Here is a 22,013-nt window from a genome sequence, read left to right on the forward strand (position 1 = left end):
GTATCTACCAACAAGGTACTCAAGGCGCTGAGTATATACAAACTTTCAGAAAGATAGGTTATTGCAGTGATGAATTTTGAGACCCAATTAGTTAGCACCTTATAAGGGTTTACAAGGTGCTACGGCGCATTAAGCAGCCACAGCCAGGAACACCGGGGCGAACCCCTTCTCTTTTCGATAAGTGCACTGGGTTCTTTTACATGCGTTACACAACACATGGGACCAATGGCTTTACGTACCATCCGAAGGACGAAGCAATGGTCAAGTGTCTTGCTTAAGGACACAAGTGAACGGCTGTAGTAGGGAGATGGGACAGATTTCCTATCGCAGTGTATGTTGTCAGGCACGCCTCGCCGTACTCAATTTCTTTGTGTGGATTTTGCTTTTCATGATAAACCTTAAATGCATCATAAAAACAATTTTTAATTTTGCATTATTTGTTTGCTGATTAAATAAAAAAAAAGTGCAGCGGATATGGATTTCACATGAGGGAGTACTGCAAGCATACTTGCACCTGTGAGAATATAACGTCAGACAAGAAAGACTAAAAATCATGATGCGTAAAGCGGCATCAAACAATACGCACTTACCAATAAATCCCAATGCTGAAAACTCTAGTAGTAGCCAGTTTTTGTTTTGTTGCTGCATAGCAAATGTTTTCATTGTTGTGAAATACCCAGGCTGAGCCACTAGATCATCTTCAAGCTAAAATCAAGCCAAAAAAAACCAAATAAAAGTGGAGTTAATTATCATTTTGTTTTTTCCTTCTTAAAGGCACTGGACACTATTGGTTATTACTCAAAATAATTATAAGCATAAAAACCTTACTTGGTAAGAAGTAATGGGGAGAGGTTGATAGTATAAAACATTGTGAGAAACGGCTCCCTCTGAAGTGACGTAGTTTTCGAGAAAGAAGCAATTTCTCACTAAAATATTTGAATTTGATTTTGAGACCTCAAAATTATATTTTGAGCTCTCAAAATCAAGCATCTGAAAGCACACAACTTGTGTAACAAAGGAATTTATATATGCATTTATGTACATTTTATGTATATGTTGAGATACACCGAGTGAGAAGACTGGTCTTTGACAATTACCAATAGTGTCAATTGTCTTTAAGGATAAATGTTAAAGTAATGACAAATTGGAAACCTCTTCTTGGAAAGAATGTACACAATAATTGTACAAGTTTAAATACATGAGGATTTGGGTCAATAATGTGGAGTGTCAACTTGAAAAACTAAGGCCACATTTTCAATCTTATATTAAACCCATAGAAATAGAACCCGGAGAACGCTGAGCTCGGCCACCCTCTGTGTTGCCTGACGACGCGGCGTAACGATACCGCGTGATACACGTGTATGGTAAAAAGATCAACGCAAGACAGGCATGTATGGCAAAATGGGCATCACGTGACACGTGTGTATGGCAAAATGGCAAGATTGCATCGCACATAAACTGTTTCTAGTGTTTTTATTGGTCAATGTGACGTCTACACACGTACAAAATAAATCGTACGCGCGTCCATAAAAATGGTCTCACAACGAAACCGCACGTACAATGAGGCACTCAGCCTCCTCCGGGTTCTATTTCTATGATAAAACCCAATAATGTATTTACCTGAACATAGTATTTTCCTCTTGATTGTGCATACATCATAAGATAAGAAAAATCCAAATTTTGCTTCGTTCTCCATCTAGATAAGTGGAAAAAAAGATAAGATAGTAGTAATAAATAAAAATGTTTTATAAAAATGCTACTCACTTTGATATCAGCCATTTGGACTACTAGTTTCAGACACACCAACTAATAGACCAGTTGCACGATCACTGTTTACATGTGATCCTGTGACCTGAGATGGGTGTTGAAAACTATCGCTGCACAGTAAAGATGGTTGTTGACTCGTACCAAGGGAATACAATTTAATTTGTTTTCAGTAAATAACACAGCCTTTTGAATAAAGTCGTATGTTGTGACATTGGTTTGAATCACTATTATGTTTGGTTTGCGGTAACACCATGTGTGTATCTACTTGCCAGGTAGAGTTTGTTCTTAGAGAACTGTCTTTCTTTATTCTACTATAGCGGAGTAGATTTATCGGATTGTTCGGGAGGCTTCTCAGTTCTGAAAAGATCAGTTCTGAAAAGAACTGTCCTGCTTTTTAACTACTACGTGAGCGGAAGGTATAGAAAATAGGATCGTAATAAACTGTACTACCACGAGTCAGTTCTTGAATTGGTTTGATTCACATTATTTTAGGCCTACTGTTTTAATAAATCCAGTTTTCTACAACAAAAGAGGTCTCTCTTAAGCTTAGTTAGACTAGGTAAATTAGCGACACTCGCAGTGAACAGCCCGCAGCACAGCAGTGGCGTTTTTTGCATGTTGTCGGCCCTCAAATCAAAACTAAGTGAGGCTCTAGCTCTGCTACAGTATGCTAAGGGAAGCCAGAGTTGTCAGCCTCTAGCCGTTACAGCTACTCCTTCTAATCAAATAATTTCAGGGTGAAACTAAAGGAATTTGTAGTTTATTCAGTACATCAAAATCACTATTGAGGGCAGAGTATAGCTGTGTACAGGTAACATGATAACAGATTCTCAGAGAATTTCCTTGTTGTTAAACTGTATTTACACATTACTGGCACCGGTAAGGTCTCTGGTACAAACTCCAGAATAAATTCTGGAATATTCTTTAGAGGTTTTGAGAAAGAAAAGCCTTGATCGAACACTCAAATGCAATAATAATCACATACTTTTAACGCACTTTGATATGGAGGACGCCGTGTTTGTTGATGTTCAACACCATAGAGTTATATAAGAACTAGACATGCTAGAGGGCGCACTGGCCTAAATCTGCACCCCGGTATGCGCGCCTGCCGCCATTTTCTAAGTTGACAAAACTAGCATCTCACAGCATGTGTTTGTGCGGCCATTTTTGTAAGTTGAACAAAAAGCATCGCGTGAGCGTTCAATAAAAAAAACCTCAAACGTGTATTTCATATTCAACGCATGTGCAGAATGGCGCGCGTTTCTCCTTGAGGTCCTGTCGTGTTTGTGCAAGAAGCATCACCAGTGCGCCCTCTAGTTCTTATATATAACTCTATGTTCAACACCCATATCAGGTCATGTGACTGAGCTTGCGCAATCAGTATTGTTAGTCTCTGAATAAATGTACCTTACAATGAAAATGTGTAATTTTTCTGATGATAATGTATGTATTCAAGCCATAATAATGGCAAGCTCATGTGAATGCACTACAGCACAAATACTAAACTGAAAAATAAGGGTTGCTCAATGATAATCACATTGCATGTAAAGGAACAAAGAAATTGAAATACATTTATAACAGTAGTGAAGGAGATGAATACATCAAGTTGTCACCTTAACCAATCATCTTAATCATTTTTCATAATGCAAAACACAAATTTCAAGTTGATTTAAAAGCATGCTCAAGTTCCTTACTAGCTGTCACACCAATTCTAAGTTAAAATACCAACAAAACAGACTTCTGATTAGAAAACAACAAAGAAAGTAATATTGAAAGGTTTGTGGTAACACCATGTAATGACTATCTCTAAATGAGTTGGTTCTGCAAAGAACCGTTGGTTTCAACTCGACGTTTTGATTCGTAGGCACTATGCTCTGATGCTGAATGCTGCTTAAGTACTGTGGAGGCCGATTAGCTTGGTGATGCACGAAGAGATAGTCATTACATGGTGTTACCGCAAACCTTTCCATATCGTATTTCCACCATGCAAAGTTTCAAATCCAACTAGTAATGTTTTTGTGTTTTTTTTTTTTTTAAAGAATGGGTTTTAAAAACAACTTGTGTAAACATACAAGAAAGTTAATCTCAGGATTGCTCGGTACAAATCTGTTTTTTTCCACCACCCATCTCCTTCCAACCCCTCCCCTTTCTCTACACCCCTATTGGGGGATTTTCGTCTTCAGATTCCTGTCAATAACTCAAGCCATACACTTCTTAAAGATTTTATAAGAAGTTATCTGACCACAAAGAAAAAGGTAGATACCCATCAAACGAAATTATTATGACTGTTTATTTGGTAAAGTGTTTAACAAATTAGTATGTAATTTGTCACTGCTTTGCTGAATAAAAGCGAAAAAGTAGTTTTTAGGGTAACGCTTACTTTACTCGTTCTTGGGTATCACCAAATGTTTCCCGCACAGCATTGAGGTCAGGATAGTAGCTACCCCTTGGTGAAATAACCTCAATAAGACCGGAATCCAACTCAGCATGGAAACTGCATGGAAAAACAAATTAATGTTCAAATTTTAAGATTGATACAGTTGAAAAAGTATAGAAGGCCAAATGATGTGAAAGAAAGTAACTTCTTAGACAATGCATTAAAGACAGTGGACACTAACAGGAATTTTCAAAGACCAGTCTTCTCACTTGGTGTATCTCAACATATGCATGAAATAACAAAAAACTGTGAAAATTTGAGCTAAATTGGTCGTCGCAGTTGCGAGATAACTATGAAAGAAAAAAACACCCTTGTTAAATGAAGTTGTGTGCTTTTAGATGGTTGATTTTGAGACCTCAAATTCTAAAACTGAGGTCTCAAAATCAAATTAGAGGAAAATTACTTCTTTCTCAAAAACAACGTTACTTCAGAGGGAGCCGATTCTCACAATGTTTTATACTATCAACCTCTCCCCAATACTACATACATGTAGTTAGCAAGTAAGGTTTTACGCTAATAATTATTGTGAGTAATTACCAATAGTGTCCACTGCCTTTAAAACACTACGTGACAGAAAATGCCAATAAAAGTACCACTTTCCATCCGTAATATTAGCAGTTTTTCTAGCCACCAATAAATGTTTCAACATCTGAATACAGTAACAAGTTAGACTGAAAACTACTGAGTAAATTAATTTTATAAGTTAAAAACAGTTTTTTGACTCATCCTAAAATGTCCATAAATTGCAGTGAACTGGTGTGATTTCTAAAAAAATTTCAAGGCATTGATTACCCCCCCCCCCCCCACCCCCAAAAAAATGCAGCACCAAGCTTTTAGATATTAGGTGTTTGTGAACACACAAAGGGAATCCGTATATTTTTACTTTGATTAATTGCTCCAAACCTTCAAAGGCAGCCTGACTTTGAGATAGAAAACACATCACCTTTGAGAGGCCCTTTTTTTTTGGGGGGGGGGGGGGGGGTTAAGTGAGCTTAAAGGCAGTGGACACTAATGGTAGTTACTCAAAATAATTGTTTGCGTAAAACCTTACTTGGTAATGAGTAATGGGGAGCTGTTGATAGTATCAAATGTTGTGAGAAACGGCTCCCTCTGAAGTAACGTAGTTTTCGAGAAAGAAGTAATTTTCCACAAATTGGATTTTGAGGTCTTGAAATCAAGCATCTGAAAGCACACAACTTCGTGTGACAAGGGTGTTTTTTCTTTCATTATTATCTCGCAACTTTGACAACCAATTGAGCTCAAATTTTCACAGGTTTGTTATTTTATGCATATAGTATGTTAAGATACAGCAAGTGAGAAGACTGATCTTTGACAATTACCAATAGTGATCAGTGTCTTTAAAACCAAGTAAGGTTTTATGCGAATATTTATTTTGAGTAAATACTAATAGAGTCCACTGCCTTTAAATGTGCTTAAAGCCATTGGACCCTTTCGGTAAACAGTATTGTCCAAGGCCCACACTTGGTGTATCACAACTTCTATATCAAATAACAAACCTGTGAAAATTTAGGCTCAATCGGTCATCGGAGTCGGGAGAAAATAACGGGAAAACCCACCCTTGTATCTGCGCGTTTCGCCGTGTCATGACATGTGTTTAAAATAAATCCTTAATTCTCGTTAACGAGAATTGATATTGTTTTACTGTTTTCACAAAAAGTAAAGCATTTCATGGAATAATATTTCAAGAGAAGTCTTTCACCATTACCTTCTGTAAACCCTGTAAGTTATTTGTAAATCTGTGAACTTTTTTTTTTTTCTGTACCGAAAGTGTCCAATGGCTTTAAACTGATCTTCATTCTGATCCTAACATTCTGATACCGCCGACATGGCCGAGTGTCTTATCCGCAGGAAATTACGGTAATCAAAACAAACTCAATAATTCAAAATCAAACAAATAACAAATCACCCTCGATTATGTACACAATGCATGCAGACAAATTTTGAGAGTGTTGTGCTAGGGACTGTTCGTAATTATCAACATTTTCACAAGTGTACAAAGGGTGCGTTCGTTTAGCTTCCCTGGGTCGACCCCCGATGTTGCGTATTATATTTTTTTCCAGGACGAACGTGGGCACACAATTACCCCACGTTCGTCCTTGAAACCCAGACACGTCACTACGTGAGCCTTCCTGTGATGACGTCAGTGCACCTCGGGCCAGCCCCAATAGCCCCACTTGTGGATTGGGGTCACTGACGTCACCACGGGAAGGCTCACGTGGTGGCGTGTCCAGTTTTTTTTCCTGGTTCGAGGACGAACGTGTGGGGTAATTGTGTGCCCACGTTCGTCCTGGAAAAAAATAAAATACGCAACATCGGGGTCGACCCAGGGAAGCTAAACGAATGCACCCACTGAGAACACTTTTCAAGACCCCCACACCTCCCTCTTAAAGTATTCCACACAAGTCTTTGTATAGACACTTGCATGTGATTTAAAGTGTTCCTGGCTGTGGCTGCTGTATGCACCATAGCACCTTGTAAACCCTTATAAGGTGCTGAATAATAGGGTCTCAGAATTAATCACTGCAATATCTTTCTGAAAGTGTGTAGGATACTCAGCGCCTTGAGTACCTTGTTTGGTAGATACGTGCGCTATATAAGACATCGATATTGTTATTACTATTATTAAAGGCTGGGTTTTTTTCTAACTTTTGTAGATCAAGTTTTTGTCCATGACATTCACCCATTTTTGGTGTGAATGAAGATTTATATTTACCTGTAGAAGTTTCAGCTTCATACAATGCAAGTAGTCAAGATTTTGAAAAAAAAAAGTGAAACTCACACAGTAATTTTTGTAAGGAGAGTCGCGTAAATATCAACATTCATTTTCTTTGTTTTTAAAGCGTACAGCGGGCATTACATGTAACCCCCTCCCCCCAGCGTACCATTTGAACGCTCGTGAAAATATTTATAATTGTGAATGGTCCCTTTGTAAACACTGGTAAAGCTTACTTTGCTTGAATTCTGTCTGCTTCCTTCTTCACATATTCTAAATCAACCTGCAAAATATAAGACAAAATAAAATACCAAGCATACAACACAACAAGGAAATAAAACGTAGCACTTTAATGATTCCATGTATTACTCTAACTAAATACCTGCAACAGCTTTCATTGCAACAACTTCTTCATCAGATGTTGTTGCTACAAAAGCTCATGCAGATATTATAAGTTATCACACAAGCACGAGTGAAATACGGGAAAAATATAGCGCTTCTGCGTCCCATATCCAATGAGGACGAGCGCGCGTGTGATAACAAATTTATCTTCAAGCAAACTTGGCGCGTGACATAGAACACACAAGACCTAGGCAGTGATATAAGCTGTGCAATATAGGTTTTTATCAAGACTCCATTCTGCGAATCTGACTGGAGGATTAGCGCGTACTTGAAGATAATAATTTATTACTAGTTAGTCATTAGAGTGCTATATTTTATTTCCACTTTTTCCCCACAATCGTTTTGAAAACCCATCTTCGGTGCTTTTCTGAAAGATTCATGAAAAGCTCCGTTACATCATCACCCATGTTAAGTCATAAGTGGGAGCTTTGAAATTGTATGGCTGCTTTGATGCAGCATGGACGTACATGTATGTATAATAACAAAGCAAGATCCAAAAAATTCCAGCAAAGTATTGTCATTTTGACGCCAGCAGCAATTCAGCAGAAGTGTTCCTAGTATTTCCAAAATATATAATAATTACATTGAATAGGATGAACAAAACGGCCTACAATTGAATCAAGGTTTAGCATTCTTGTTAAAAATTTGAAGGATTGATCCTCACAGCTATTTTTCCATCCGGTCTGAATCTTATTATTCTTGCTGTGTAGTGTATCTTTAGCAGCCTGGGAAGATTTCAAAGTGGAAGCTCCTATTTCTTTGTTTAAAGGGTCTTGGTACTTTTTGTAGGACAAAAAACACAATGTCTACAGATTTACACTAAACTTACACAGTTTGAAGATAATAATAGTAGAAAGCTTCCCTGCAAATATAACTTGCTGAGGTGCTGTAGTTTTTGGGAAAATAGTAATTTAGTAAAACAATATCATGATAATAATTTTCGTCTCAGTGATTATGAGATGAAAATTATTTTAGCATGTATTTTCATGATATAGTTTTACTCATTTCTCAAACACTACAGCACCTCAACAACTACATGTACAATGCAACACTTCAATATAATGGTTTATCTTGATTATCTGAAACAAAAAGTTGCATCCCCTTAAGGTGATCCCCTGGCTGCCGCTTCCCAGGTTGTATCCTAATTTGGGTGTGATCCCTGGCTACACAGCAATTAACGGTTGTATGGCTTCTGACTGGCACCCCTAAACAAAGATATTGACAAAATAGGGACACCGCCAACATAGGGCGTGATAACTAGAGCGTCGGCACGTTAATCCAGAGGTCGTTGGTTCGAAACCCACTCTAGTCAATTCTTTGTTCAACCCCAAAATCATGTAAATCTGCGGTTGTATTTTGTGTTACAAAAAGTACCCAAATTGTTGTCAGACGCTGTAGGTCACTGTGCTGCTGAGGTAGGAGAATATCAGACTTGATATCATCGGAGAAACTAAAATCTATCCATTTGATTTACGATTATTTTTGGTACATAAGTCATGCAAAAATATCATAGATCATAAACAGGATGGCGTCATTATTGGATCACAGTTACCAGTATTTATATAGAGATGTTTCTAAATTTGTGGCAGTCGACGACGGTCTTTAAAATACCTGAAAATGCTTTACAAAAATTAATAATTTATGTCTCAGGAAACCCTCAAAGGCAGTGGACACTATTGGTAATTACTCAAAATAACTACACCTGTATTAGCAAAACCTTATTTGGTAATGAGTAAAGGGGAGCTGTTGATAGCATAAAACATTGTGAGAAACGGCTCCATCTGAGGTAATGTAGTTTTCGAGAAAGAAGTAATTTTCCACGAATTGGATTTCGAGACCTCCGATTTAGAATTGTGAGGTCTCGAAATCAAGCATCTGAAAGCACACAACTTCGTGTGACAAGGGTTTTTTCTTCTTTCAGTATTATCTCGCAACTTTGACGACCAATTGAGCTCAAATTTTCATAGGTTTGTTATTTCATGCGTATGTTGAGATGCACCAAGTGGGGAAGACTGGTCTTTAACAATTACCAATAGTGTCCACTGTCTTTAAGCAGTAAAAGCATATAAGCTTAAGCAGGCAGTGGACCCAAGTTCGTGAGAACACTACAATGTATGCTTGCTTCACTTTCTATGCTGGCTTCGCTTTTTACTCACATGTACATGTAATTAACAGGCGCTCAAAACTGTCTAGCTATAATACTGTTTGCTACAAACAACTACATTGTAGCTAGTATGTAGGTAAACTTACATGAAGAAGTTATCCTTGTCGCCAATGTGGTGAGTCCGGAGTCAGAGACGGAACAAAACACGGACAAGGTCAGGTACAGTTGACAGAACACTCTATACTGTCAGCCAACCACCGGCTGACCAATGATGCCATCATGCCAGAGTGACTTACTACACAATCACCACACTATTCTAAAAATCCAGGACTGCGTATAAAGGTTGGTTTTGTGACACTTGGGCTTGTCCACAAAAAAGGTTAACAGTTTTAAATCTCCACTCTAGCTAGCAGCCTCAGTCAGACTATTAGACTGTTATTAAGACCAGGATCACCAATCTAGCGTTACAGTTGTACTATGACTGATACATTGAAGTCATTTGGGCAAAATTAGTAAGTTTGAGCAGTATTTGGAAAGCCGAAGATTAGGACTAGCAGTAAAAGACCTCATTATATGGTCAAGGGTGTGCTCAAAATACAATGTGAGGCAGCAAGATAGCTTATTAAGAAGATAGGCATTTAGAACAAGAGCATTAAAGGAGATTAAAGAGTAGAAGAAATGCTAGTCACCTAACATGTTACACCAGTTCTAGAGCAAATGGTAGGAGTATGATTCAGTCGCCCAAGTTACCACAGTTCAAAGATAGACAAGGTTTAGACACATAAAAGTATTTGTAAGGTTTGCTGAAGGGCCCGAAGAAGTCTTGGTGGAAGTTATGGACCGCAAAGTCTCCATATGAGATGCTACACAAGATTGACTACATCTCGGTAAATAGAAGTGGGAGAAGAGCATCATCAACTGTGAGGTCTAATGTACGTAACTCCCTGGGCTCGGATCGTCGAATATTCATGGTGGTGGCAGCTACTGTGTGGCTCAGCCTGTGGGGGAAGAGGATATTCCCTTGGCAGCGATCCACAAGTAGACAACGAGGATGAGCCGATCTCCCCGGTCTTGCAAGAACTCCCCATATCTGATGGACCAGTCTCCATGGAAGAATACATGAAAGCCAAGAGCAGCAACAGACGGCAGGAGCCGCTGTGAGGAAAGAGTGACCCGAGAAGCCTGACACACGTCCCTGTTGTCAATAATGCTTAATTGTGTAATAGAGTATTTGATACTGGAGCTATACCAGCACTCATGAGCATCCACAATATCGTCCCGATTCCAAAATCAGGAGACCTCTGCAAGAAGAGCAATTAACGGGACATCAGCCTACGTTCTCTTCTCGCCAAGACATGTACAATAGGATTCTGCTTATAATAACAGATTGAGACCCACTCTAGGTCCTCTGCTCAGAACACCATAGTGGCTTCCGGCAGAAGAGCAGGATGGGTAAAGCCCGGTTCATACTTCCTGGGAATGCGAAGTCTATGCGAATTTGACATGAATTCAACTCTGTTTTCACAGCGATGTTCGCAAGAGAGTTAGCACAACTCAACTGCTGCAAATTATTCGTTGCGAATATGTGACGTCAACATTCGTATCGGCTTTGGGCAGATAGTGGCACTGAGACAAATACTAGGAGTGAAGGTGCGAAGACTGTAGTAGTGCTCACTTTGATCAATATCACCAAGGCATTTGACACTGTGCACAGAAGAAAAGTGTTTAAGGCCAGGAGGACTCTGAGGTGCAACACAATAAATTAACAAACCTCGAAGGTCAGTGCTGCTTTATGGTGCTGACACGTAGTCCCTCAGTGCAGCAAGAGAAGTCACCTGATGGCATCTACATCAGGATGCTACACTCTGGCCATTACCCGGGAAGACAACATTGACCAATGAAGACAATCCATGCATCTCTGTTAAGATCATGAAAAGGAGGATGTGGCTGGCAGGCCACTGCATCCACCACCTTGAGCTGGCATCTCATGACACCATTATGTGGAAGCTAACCCTAGGGAACTGGCAGAAGGGGGCAGGGGCAAGCGACTTTCATTAACACTCTGCAGCTAAACAGTGCATCCACCACCTTAAGCTGGCATCCCATGACCCCATTATGTGGAAGCTAACCCTAGGGAACTGGCAGAAGGGGGCAGGGGCAAGCGACTTTCATTAACACTCTGCAGCTAAACAATGCATCCACCACCTTGAGCTGTTATCCCATGACACCATTATGTGGAAGCTAACCCTAAGGAACTGGCAGAAGGGGGCAGGGGCAAGCGACTTTCATTAACACTCTGCAGCTAAACAGTGCATCCACCACCTTAAGCTGGCATCCCATGACCCCATTATGTGGAAGCTAACCCTAGGGAACTGGCAGAAGGGGGCAGGGGCAAGCGGCTTTCATTAACACTCTGCAGCTAAACAATGCATCCACCACCTTAAGCTGGCATCCCATGACACCATTATGTGGAAGCTAACCCTAGGGAACTGGCAGAAGGGGGCAGGGGCAAGCGACTTTCATTAACACTCTGCAGCTAAACAATGCATCCACCACCTTGAGCTGTTATCCCATGACACCATTATGTGGAAGCTAACCCTAAGAAACTGGCAGAAGGGGGCAGGGGCAAGCGACTTTCATTAACACTCTGCAGCTAAACAATGCATCCACCACCTTAAGCTGGCATCCCATGACACCATTATGTGGAAGCTAACCCTAGGGAACTGGCAGAAGGGGGCAGGGGCAAGCGACTTTCATTAACACTCTGCAGCTAAACAATGCATCCACCACCTTAAGCTGGCATCCCATGACACCATTATGTGAAAGCCAACCCTAAGAAACTGGCAGAAGGGGGCATGTGAGCCACTTTCATTAACACTCTGCAGCGGAAAAATGCATCCACCACCTTAAGCTGGCATCTCATGACACCATTATGTGGAAGCTAACCCCAAGGAACTGGCAGAAGGGGGCAGGGGCAAGCGACTTTCATCAACACTCTGCAGCGGAACACTCAGGGACACAGGGGAGGTGAGGACTGTAGTGGAGGGTGGCGACCAAGTCTAGGGTTGGTGTAGAAAAACCTGTCATTACACGACATCACACTGGGGGAGTTTTTCCAACTCCTGCGAGTTTGAACCTAATCTTGGCAAATGAATGTTACATCTAAATGTAGTGAGTGGATTTCCCACACAATCTTGCCACAGTAAAAGTACAGTGTGATACTACAACTTCTTTGTACTTGTTCTGTTTTTATTAGTGGGGGGGGGGAGGTGTTTCTTCATTGCATGTTAAGTGTTATTTAAGATGTTTGAAGAAAATGCATACTATAAGCTAAACATTTATTGACTAGATTGCCTGTTAAAAGGGAGTGTTACACATTGCTGTCCAGTTAGTTGAACCATACCCAGCCAAGCTTGCCACAGCCTGTTTAGTCACCATCAATGCCAATAAGGTTAAATTTACGATCCATCAGAAATTTCTAACACTTTCACTGTGCACTGACTTTTAAAGGCACTGGACACCTTTGGCAATTGTCAAAGATTAGTCTTCTTACTAGATGTATCTCAACATGCATAAAACAATCTGTGAACATTTGAACTCATTGGTCGTCAAAGTTGCGAGATAATAATGGAAGAAAAAACACCCTTGACAGATGCTTGAAATTCGAGACCTCAGCTGAGGTCTTGAATTTAATTAAAATATTTTAGTGAGAAACTACTTCTTTCTCAAAAAATATGTTACTTCAGAGCGAGCCGTTTCTCACAATGTATTATACTATCAACAGCTCTTCATTGCTCGTTTCCAAGTAAGTTTTTCTCCAACAATTATTTTGAGTAATTACCAATATAGTCCAGTGCCTTTAAATGCTTCTTGAACATTTGACATGTAAAACGGTGTCTACTTACCTCTGCAATAAAAACCACAATCAAGCATTCCAGTTTCTCTTCAGTTGACAAACCTGCAACCAGCGATGAAAGTGTTTCCATTATGTAGCTTTCCACATCTCGCTTAATCGTTGGCACGCCAATCACGATGGACACTGTGTAACCAAGTAGTACAAATTAATGGGAATTCCAAACTATACAACTAATAGCTGACATTCATAAATACCTCAGACAGTTTTGCATCCTTTACAATACTTACTTCCACCATCTGTAAGAAAGTGGTTGGTCAGGGTGCCTTGGTTATAGCGGCCCACACCTATGGAAAAAAACTCCCTCCAGAAATCCGCCAGTCTCAACAGTGACATTCAAAAATTTGTTTATTGTTAATTCTCTATTTGTTCAGCGCCTTGATCTAGTGTCTAGGATGTGTGCTTTATAAGAACTTTGTATTTATTATTATTATTTTGCTATTCCTATTGGTGGAGAGCATGTCATGTGAGGGTGTTTAAACGGTTGATAACAACCAGCTGGAGCTGTTTCTAACCGGTTGTTTCTATACGCTTAGATGCGTACTTCGCACGTGAATGCATATTATCCGAAAACTGTCTCAGTCTTAAAAAAGTATCAGATGTAAGGAGCTCAAGGACGTCGGAAAACATTACATTGTTACACCTTTTAACCAAAAAGGCATTAATGAATGGGAATAAAAGACTAGTGACTCGTTGCTCAACAAAGGGCCTTTATCGCATGGGCGGTTTGAAACGGCAGTTGAAGAACTCGTCGCTACCCTTCTATTTACTTATTTGTAGTGAGCTTGGGTAATGCAATTAACTAGCCATGCATGTCCAAGGCTCAACCACTGCTCTCGGGCGACTAAGCCACCAGTCAGTCGGGTTCCTGAACCCAACCTGTGTGTTTGATTCCTCTGATTGAGTGTGCTCTACCTCTGTTTGGAGCATCAGCTGTTCGACTCAACCCCTCCAGCCGAGACTTCAACGAGTAAATTTAGCTCGGAAACAACACATTCACACCCCAAAATACTGGCACTTAACTTCAATAGGGGGGGGGGAGAGAGGGGGATCTAAAGCATTTGTTTAGCACACACACGTTTGTTATAAACGATTGGGGGGAGGGAGGGGGATCTATCACACATTTTTTATAAACGATGTAAGAATAAGCATCAGGGAAACCGTGGGAGTGAACTTCCTGGCCAGTGAGGTCATCTGAGCATCCACTCGGTAGCCGCTTGCAATCACAAAACTTGACTCCACAAAATGGCGTGCCAAGTTAGTTTAAGATGTATACAGAAAACCATGCAAATTTAAAGCATATTTGTGTGGATCGTTATACTTTTCTACTTTTGAAACCTCTTTTTAACCAAGTGCATTTTATGAAAAACGGTTTCAAACACTTTTCATAGACCAACTCGCCCGATCCAAGGCATCGTGTCTCTTCAAGGACAATATTTCTGCCAAACCATAGAGTTAATAGAACTAGAGGGCACACTGGTGATGCTTCTTGCACAAACACAATGGGACAGCAAGGAGACCTGCGCGCGCCATTGTGTATGCGCATGGAATAACAAACACATGGTGGAGTTTGCTTTTATTGAATGCTATGCGGTGCTGTTTTGTCAACTTACAAAATGGTCGCACAAACACACTCTGTGCGATGCCAGTTTTGTCAACTTAGAAAACGGTCGCCTGCGCGCATGCCGGGTCGCGCATTTAGGCCAGTGCGCCCTCTAGTTCTTCTAAATAACTCTATGTGCTGAACTCACCTTGTGCAGTGCCTTTGGATAAATGGAGTGCAGGTTCCAGACTGTCTGGTTTGCCAATCAGGTGAGGCATATACTGGAGGATTGTGGGTAGGATGTACATCATGCTATTATTCCCATTGTTTTGTCCTTGTAGCAGCTGTGACCGCAATTCTACAAATGAAATACATACTATATTAAAAAAAATTGTTTTACCCATACACCGATGAATGTTAGCACTGTATACTCAGTACTTTCCCGAGTCCTGTGGAAAAATATCACAGGCACGTTACTCGGGCGGGATTCGAACTCACGACCCTTGCAATTCTAGAGCAGTGTCTTACCAACTAGACTACCGAGATTGACTGGTAGCCAGAGACAGTTTGAATCTTATGTTTTGGCAGCGTGTACCGCAACGATATATAATACTGTAGATGTTAAATTTGCCTCTTTTTTTTTACCAGTATTTTTGAAATACATACTGTTTAAAATCATCACATTTTTGCACTTGTAGAAAACAAATGAACCGCAGTAAACAAGTTTCATACAAAAAAATGGCACTATGTATTTGTTTGGACAAATTTAAGAGTAGAACCCGACCCGAGAGGGCGCTGTTCTTGACATCAATCGAGGCAGACTTTGCCTTTAATGAGTAAACACAATTGCAAAGTACATGTACGGACCAAGTCGTGAGTTTGTACGTTTCAAAAAAAGATTTTTTTCCGGCAATGCCAACTAGGTGTATTGCTGCTGAATGCAGAAAAACACTTTTTGAAACGTATCAACTCACGACTTGGACGTACATGTACTTTGCAAGTGTGTTTACTATACGCATTGCAGGCAAAGTCTGCCTCGATTGACGTCACAAAAGGGGTAGGCGGAGTCAGCCCCCCAAACAAACTTTATATATTTTTTAAACATATAAATCGTGACAAACAATTACTAAAAAAATTGTTTTATTGTTCGTAAGCATATACTCTTATGTTTGAAAGAAAAAAAGTTATATTTCCAGGTGACTTTAATATTTGTGAAGTATAGTAAAAACAAATATATTTCGGGTGACTAAGTCCACATTAGCTCCCCTTGATATAGGAACTTGACGAACTAGGTCGTCAACTTCTAATATCTCCGTGAGCTAGTATCCACTTGTCACCCTCAAACCATGTTATATTTGTATAAATGGGTAATAATGTTGAAGCGCCATGAGCATCACAGCATGACGAACCTGAGCGCTTTAAAAGTAGACATATATTATGATTATAAATATTATTTTAAAGGGAAGGTACACTATTGGTAATTGTCAAAGGACAGTGTTCTCACTTGGTGTATCTCAACATATGCATAAAATAAAAAAACGGTGACAAATTTAGCTCAATTGGTCATCGGAGTTAGGAGAAAATGATGAAAAGAAAAAACACCCTTGTTGGACGAATATGTGTGCTCTCAGTAGGAATAAAAGACTTCTAGCTAGAAGTCTTTTACTATTTTAGTGAGAAATTACCTCTATTTCAAAATCTATACTACTTCAGAGGGAGCCGTTTCTCACAAAGTTTTATACTATCAATAGCTCTCCAACGCTCGTTACCAAGTCAGTTTTTAAGTTAATATTTGTTTTGAGTAATTACCAAACGTGTACCTTGCCCTTAAAAGAAAATAGAATTAGCTGTTGCAAACAACTTACCAACCAAATGGACCGAGAGTATAAATGCAAAAAATGGTTAATGGCCCGACGTTTGGACCCTAGCAGAGCCTTTGAGAAAGACTCTGCTAGGGTCAAAACGTCAGGCCATTAACCATTTTTTGCTTTTCCCTTTAAAAGCAAGCTATAGAAGACTACTTACTTGCTAACTTGTCATGGTTGGTATCATACTGCAAGGATGGACCACTTATGTTTTGACGCTTAACATCTTCTCTCATCTTGTGAATTTCTCGTTGAAGGTGTCTCACTTCTGCCTTTCTTGTTTCACTTTGAAGTTCTGTGTTACGCAGACGGACATTTAACTCCTCAAGACGAACAGTATATTCATACACTCCATTTTCATCTAAGTGAAACAAAATTATATTGACAAAGGAACAACACTGTTTGTTAAAAATAACAAATACAACAAACATATGTAGCCTATTACATTCCAAGTTACAAATTTGTAAAAATTTTTGTAAAAAAACTTAGTAGCTTTGTTCAGATGGTGGAACTTATCTCCGACTCACTCGACTCAGTACACAAACTCAAAATACCAGCATGCGTCATACTATTATTCATCTTAAAAAGGGTGAACTTCTCATTCAATTTTTCCACTCTGGCATTATTGTTTTAAGCATCAGCATTTCAACTTTCGGAAAAATGCACATTGAATGTTTGTTGATTATTACTATTATTAAGTAGGATTTGAGTCTTTGAATGTTGGAAATATGATATAACTATAAAGGTTTGTAGTAACACCACGTCAAGATAATCTTCTCGGGAAGACGATCAGAGCATATTGATCGAACCGTCGTGTTGAAACTAATGGTTCTTTTCAGAACCACTCCAACTCATTTAGAGATTATCATTTATGGTATTTGTAAGGAACTAAATAATTGTTTCAACATTTGTTTCCAGTCAGTCCATTATAACATGAAGAAGCAGAAACTACAGGGTGACGTTATAAAATACCAACAACTGGAGGAAATTAAAAGTGGAATTAAATTTGTGTTTCAACCCATTTATACTCACCATTGCGATTCACCACAGCCAAAAATGAAAGGGTCAAAAATGCCGTGCAGAACACCAGCCAAAATTTTGGTGTTCTGGGACCCATGGAGGTGATTTTGAGAGACAGCCGTGAGACCATTAAGTCTCAGTCTCAAACACGTACAAATGTTAGTGCACCGACGTAGTGGTGACGAGGGTCAGCTAGGCACACATGTTGATACGAGTCCTGACGACTGTTTGATGGATGGCTAGTGCAAAATGAAGTTTTCTCTATGCCTGTATTATGACCAGATGACAGTTGTAGCACTAGCTGACTAGCTAGGTAGTGCAGTTGACTTTATCTTAACTCTTCTTTCAAATATTTTACTAAAACATACACAAGACGAACATATTTGTCTTCGAACAGTTACATTGCATCATCCAGTAGGTACGTGGACACGGACTCAAAAGTATCACCTTGTTTCAGCACCAAACTTTTCAAAATTGTCACAATCATTATCATTGACGATCACAATCAATGGTCCCTGTCGCTGTGATTGACAAAGTGAAGATCACTGGTGATGGGATGCCTAGCCCTGTATTGTAAAGTCATTGAAAATCTAAGTTACAGTAGCATACACCACTGTCTTAAACTAGTCCTGAAGATTGCACTAATCATGATAAATTGTGACGTTTACAACTTAACGTCAGATCTCAAAAAAAAGGTGATATCATGGTCACAACACGTCTTGGGCCTATAAATTTTATAATTAAAAAGCAAAACATCACCCTCGTCTCTCCCAACAAAAGTGTCTGCATTTTCCTGTGTAGTACTTCAGTGTGCCTTACTCAGTCCTTGGCAGTCTTTCTCCTTGGGTCATTATGAAGAAAGGATGAAGAAAACTGCTGATGAACTTAGCTGCTGAGGATGTGTTTTGGTTTCAGTCAATCGAAGCTTGCTAGCGAAATCCCTGTGTTCCTCGTTCGTTCAAAAGGCCGGGCGCGCGTACAGCAGTGTGGGCCGCAGTCAGTGTGAATTTGTGTAGACCAAATTGAAAGGCTGCCAGTGGCCAGTACTTTTAACTAGTGTAGATAACGGTTTTCGTCACACATCAACATTCACTCATTACGATGGTAGCATGAACATAATGGAGAAGATAATTTATGATTGAAGAATCATTTGACATCTCTGAGAAAATTAAGGTTTTTCTTGATCATCATTCCATCTTTCATATCCCACATCTATGCACATCGCACAACCACCACCAACTAGCTCAAACGGTACTGCTGCGCACCGGGCGGCGGTTTGCGCAATTTAGTGATCTTGCGCAATGCTGCTGATACCATTTTTTATTATGGCATGATTTTATATTGCATGAATAACTTATTCCTCCTCCATGATTATTGTGAGACAAGTCTTAATTTATGCATGGAGGTAAAATAAGATTGTGTGCCCTGGAAATCATGAATATTATTACTTATATCAAAACCATGAAAATGAAATTGTTGGAGACAGATCTAACAACAAAAACAAAACGAAACTTCCGAATTAAAATCCCCTGAGTTAGCAGGGCAATTTGAAGATTGTGCAAGACAAAAAGTGACACATAAGCATACATCCTCCTTCCCAGAGTCGTTGGTCGATCTCGCATCTAGACTGGCGTTGAGATTGTGAACGCCAAAACACGTAGTTATATACAACCTCGTATTCAGTGGTGTACGATCTTGAAAAAGAGAGACAGAATGCCTAGTCTTGGCCCAAGACGTAAGTGCTCGATATTGGACTATAGACCTTTTCGCAAATACCGGGGCGCGCGCGTAAAGCTTGGAATTAGGTGCATTGTGGTCTAGCTGGTATCCAAGTTTGATCCATATCTATCCCACAATGCACCTCATTCAACAGTCTGCGCTTGCGCATTGGTATTTGCGAAAAGGTCTATGCTCAGTTGCAAATCGCTAAAGCGCGCCCTCTTACGGTTATATTTAACCAACTTGACTGGTGAGCTTGAGATCTAGACTAGTCTTGTGAGCAGTCTACGTCTTGAACATCATGCGGCGCTGTGTTAACTTGAATTGTTTTTCTCTCTCAGCGTTCCGAGGGAACGATCAAACCAATTAAGATGTAGTCCCTTTTCTTTACCAGAGGAGTGCTGAACACAATTTGACATGTAATAAGTCAGTCACATAACCAAGGTGTATGCCTTTTCCCATTCCAGTGAGAGGCTATTGTTTAATCCAAGGTCACTAGGCCTTTCCCAATTCCAGAGGGCGGCTATACAACTTGGCCAAGTTTAAAAAAATTCCGATTTCAAATTTCAGATTTAGTGTAAAAGTTTTTTCAGTGATTTTTATGGTTTCGAATGATACAAAACGGACTACTGAAGACACTTTTATCAGTGTGGGACAAGTATAACCACAAAAGTTTAAAATTTTATGAGAATTTGTGAGTTTGGGTATTATTTTGGTCAGTAATTCACTTAAAAACCAAGGTGTATGCCCTACCCATTAAATAGGGCGCTGTACACAACTCTTGGCTTGTAATAAGTGAATCACAAAAATCAGTGTACACCAAGTGATTTCAATAATCACATGAACATAAATTAATGCATTTCGTTTTTAAGTTGTATGTTATTGGTTTTAAATTAAATGTTTTTGACATTGAATGTTTTTTTTGTGCTGGTCCTGTATTTATTCCAATAACATCTTTAAAAACAAAACAAAACAAAACAATCTCCATCACCTTTGAACTGACACGTTAAATTGTCCAGGAAAGCAGTCTGTACTCCTTTCAGGTAAATGTTTGTAAGAAAGACCAATAGGCCTACAAGGGCTTTAAAGGCAGTGGACACTATTGGTAATTACTCAAAATATTTTTTTACGTAAAAACTTACTCGGTAACAAGCAATGGAGAGCTGTTGATAGTAAAAAACATTGTGGGAAACAGCTCCCTCTGAAGTAACGCAGTTTTCAAGAAAGGAGTAATTTTCCATGAATTTGATTTCGAGACCTCAGATTTAGAATTTGAGGTCTCAAAATCAAGCATCTGAAAGCACACAACTTCGTGTGACAAGGGTGTTTTTTCTTTCATTATTATCTCCAAACTTTGATGAGCAATTGAGCTCAAATTTTCACAGGTTTGTTATTTCATGCATATGTTGAGATACACCACCAAGTGAGAAGACTGGTCTTTGACAATTACCAATAGTATCCACTGTCTTTCAACAGAAATAAAGCAAATTTTCAAATACAAATATGAAGATACAAAACATTAAACAGTAACACCTCTCAGATTGGGTTTGATTGGCGATACCTCAAAAACGCTACCACCTTTTGAAATGAAGTTTTCAAAGATTACCTTCATATCATAATGAACAAATGTAGTATTAGGCCTATAGGATTACAACAGACAAACAGCTCCAAAACCAAAGGAATACTTTGCCTTTAACTTTAAAGAAACACGTTGCCTTGGATCGGTCGAGTTGGTCTATAAAAAGCGTTTGTAACCGTTTGTTATAAAATGCATATGGGTAGAAAGATGTCGTAAAAGTAGAATACAATGATCCACACAAACATGCCTCGAAATTGCACGGTTTTCCTTATACCTCGTCGACTAACATGGTCGGCTATTTATGGGAGTCAAATTTTTGACTCCCATAAATGGCCGATCGTGTTTAGTTCGCACAGTAAAAGGAAAACAACGCAATTTCGAGGCAAGTTTGTGTGGATCATTGTATTCTACTTTTAAAACATCTTTCCAACCATATGCATTTAATAAAAAATGTTTACAAACGCTTTTTATAGACCAACTCGTCCAATCCAAGGCAACGTGTTCCTTTAAGTTGCAACAAGTTTCCTTCAAAAGGAAAACAAGTACCGGTAGTCCTAAAAACAAGCTTTCTTTTAAAGCCATTTTACACTTTCGGAACAGAAAAAAAAAGTTCACAGATTTACAAATAACTTGCAGGGTTTACAGAAGGTAAATGGTGAAAGACTTCTCTTGAAATATTATTCCATGAAATGCTTTACTTTTTGAGAACACATTAAAACAATTATCAATTCTCAATGTCGAGAATTACGGATTTATTTTAAACACATGTCAAGACGTCACAGCGAAACGTGCGGAAACAAGGGTGGGTTTTCCCGTTATTTTCTCCCGACTTTGATGACCGATCGAGCCAAAATTTTGACAGGTTTGTTATTTTATATAGAAGTTGTGATACACGAATTGGGGCCTTGGACAATACTGTTAACCGAAAGT

At 39.3% G+C, this 22,013-nt stretch overlaps 1 protein-coding gene across 1 annotated transcript in view; it reads right to left on the minus strand.

Annotated features, from left to right (window-relative positions):
* The window catches only part of LOC117293325 (alpha-1,3-mannosyl-glycoprotein 4-beta-N-acetylglucosaminyltransferase B-like), a 29,162-nt gene extending 10,150 nt beyond the window's left edge, over positions 1-19,012 (minus strand). Inside the window, exons 1-8 of the mRNA XM_033775591.1 lie at positions 17,798-19,012; positions 16,926-17,126; positions 15,109-15,258; positions 13,350-13,483; positions 7,175-7,221; positions 4,148-4,261; positions 1,621-1,696; positions 591-705 (exon numbers count right to left, since the gene is read on the minus strand). Of these exons, the coding sequence (XP_033631482.1) occupies positions 591-705; positions 1,621-1,696; positions 4,148-4,261; positions 7,175-7,221; positions 13,350-13,483; positions 15,109-15,258; positions 16,926-17,126; positions 17,798-17,915 (955 nt within the window). The 5' untranslated portion in view covers positions 17,916-19,012. The remainder of the gene's footprint in view (positions 1-590; positions 706-1,620; positions 1,697-4,147; positions 4,262-7,174; positions 7,222-13,349; positions 13,484-15,108; positions 15,259-16,925; positions 17,127-17,797) is intronic.
* Between the last annotated feature and the right edge of the window lie 3,001 nt (positions 19,013-22,013).

The sequence above is a fragment of the Asterias rubens genome, chromosome 8, assembly GCF_902459465.1.
Source record: "Asterias rubens chromosome 8, eAstRub1.3, whole genome shotgun sequence".
In the NCBI taxonomy this organism is placed as follows: domain Eukaryota; kingdom Metazoa; phylum Echinodermata; class Asteroidea; order Forcipulatida; family Asteriidae; genus Asterias; species Asterias rubens.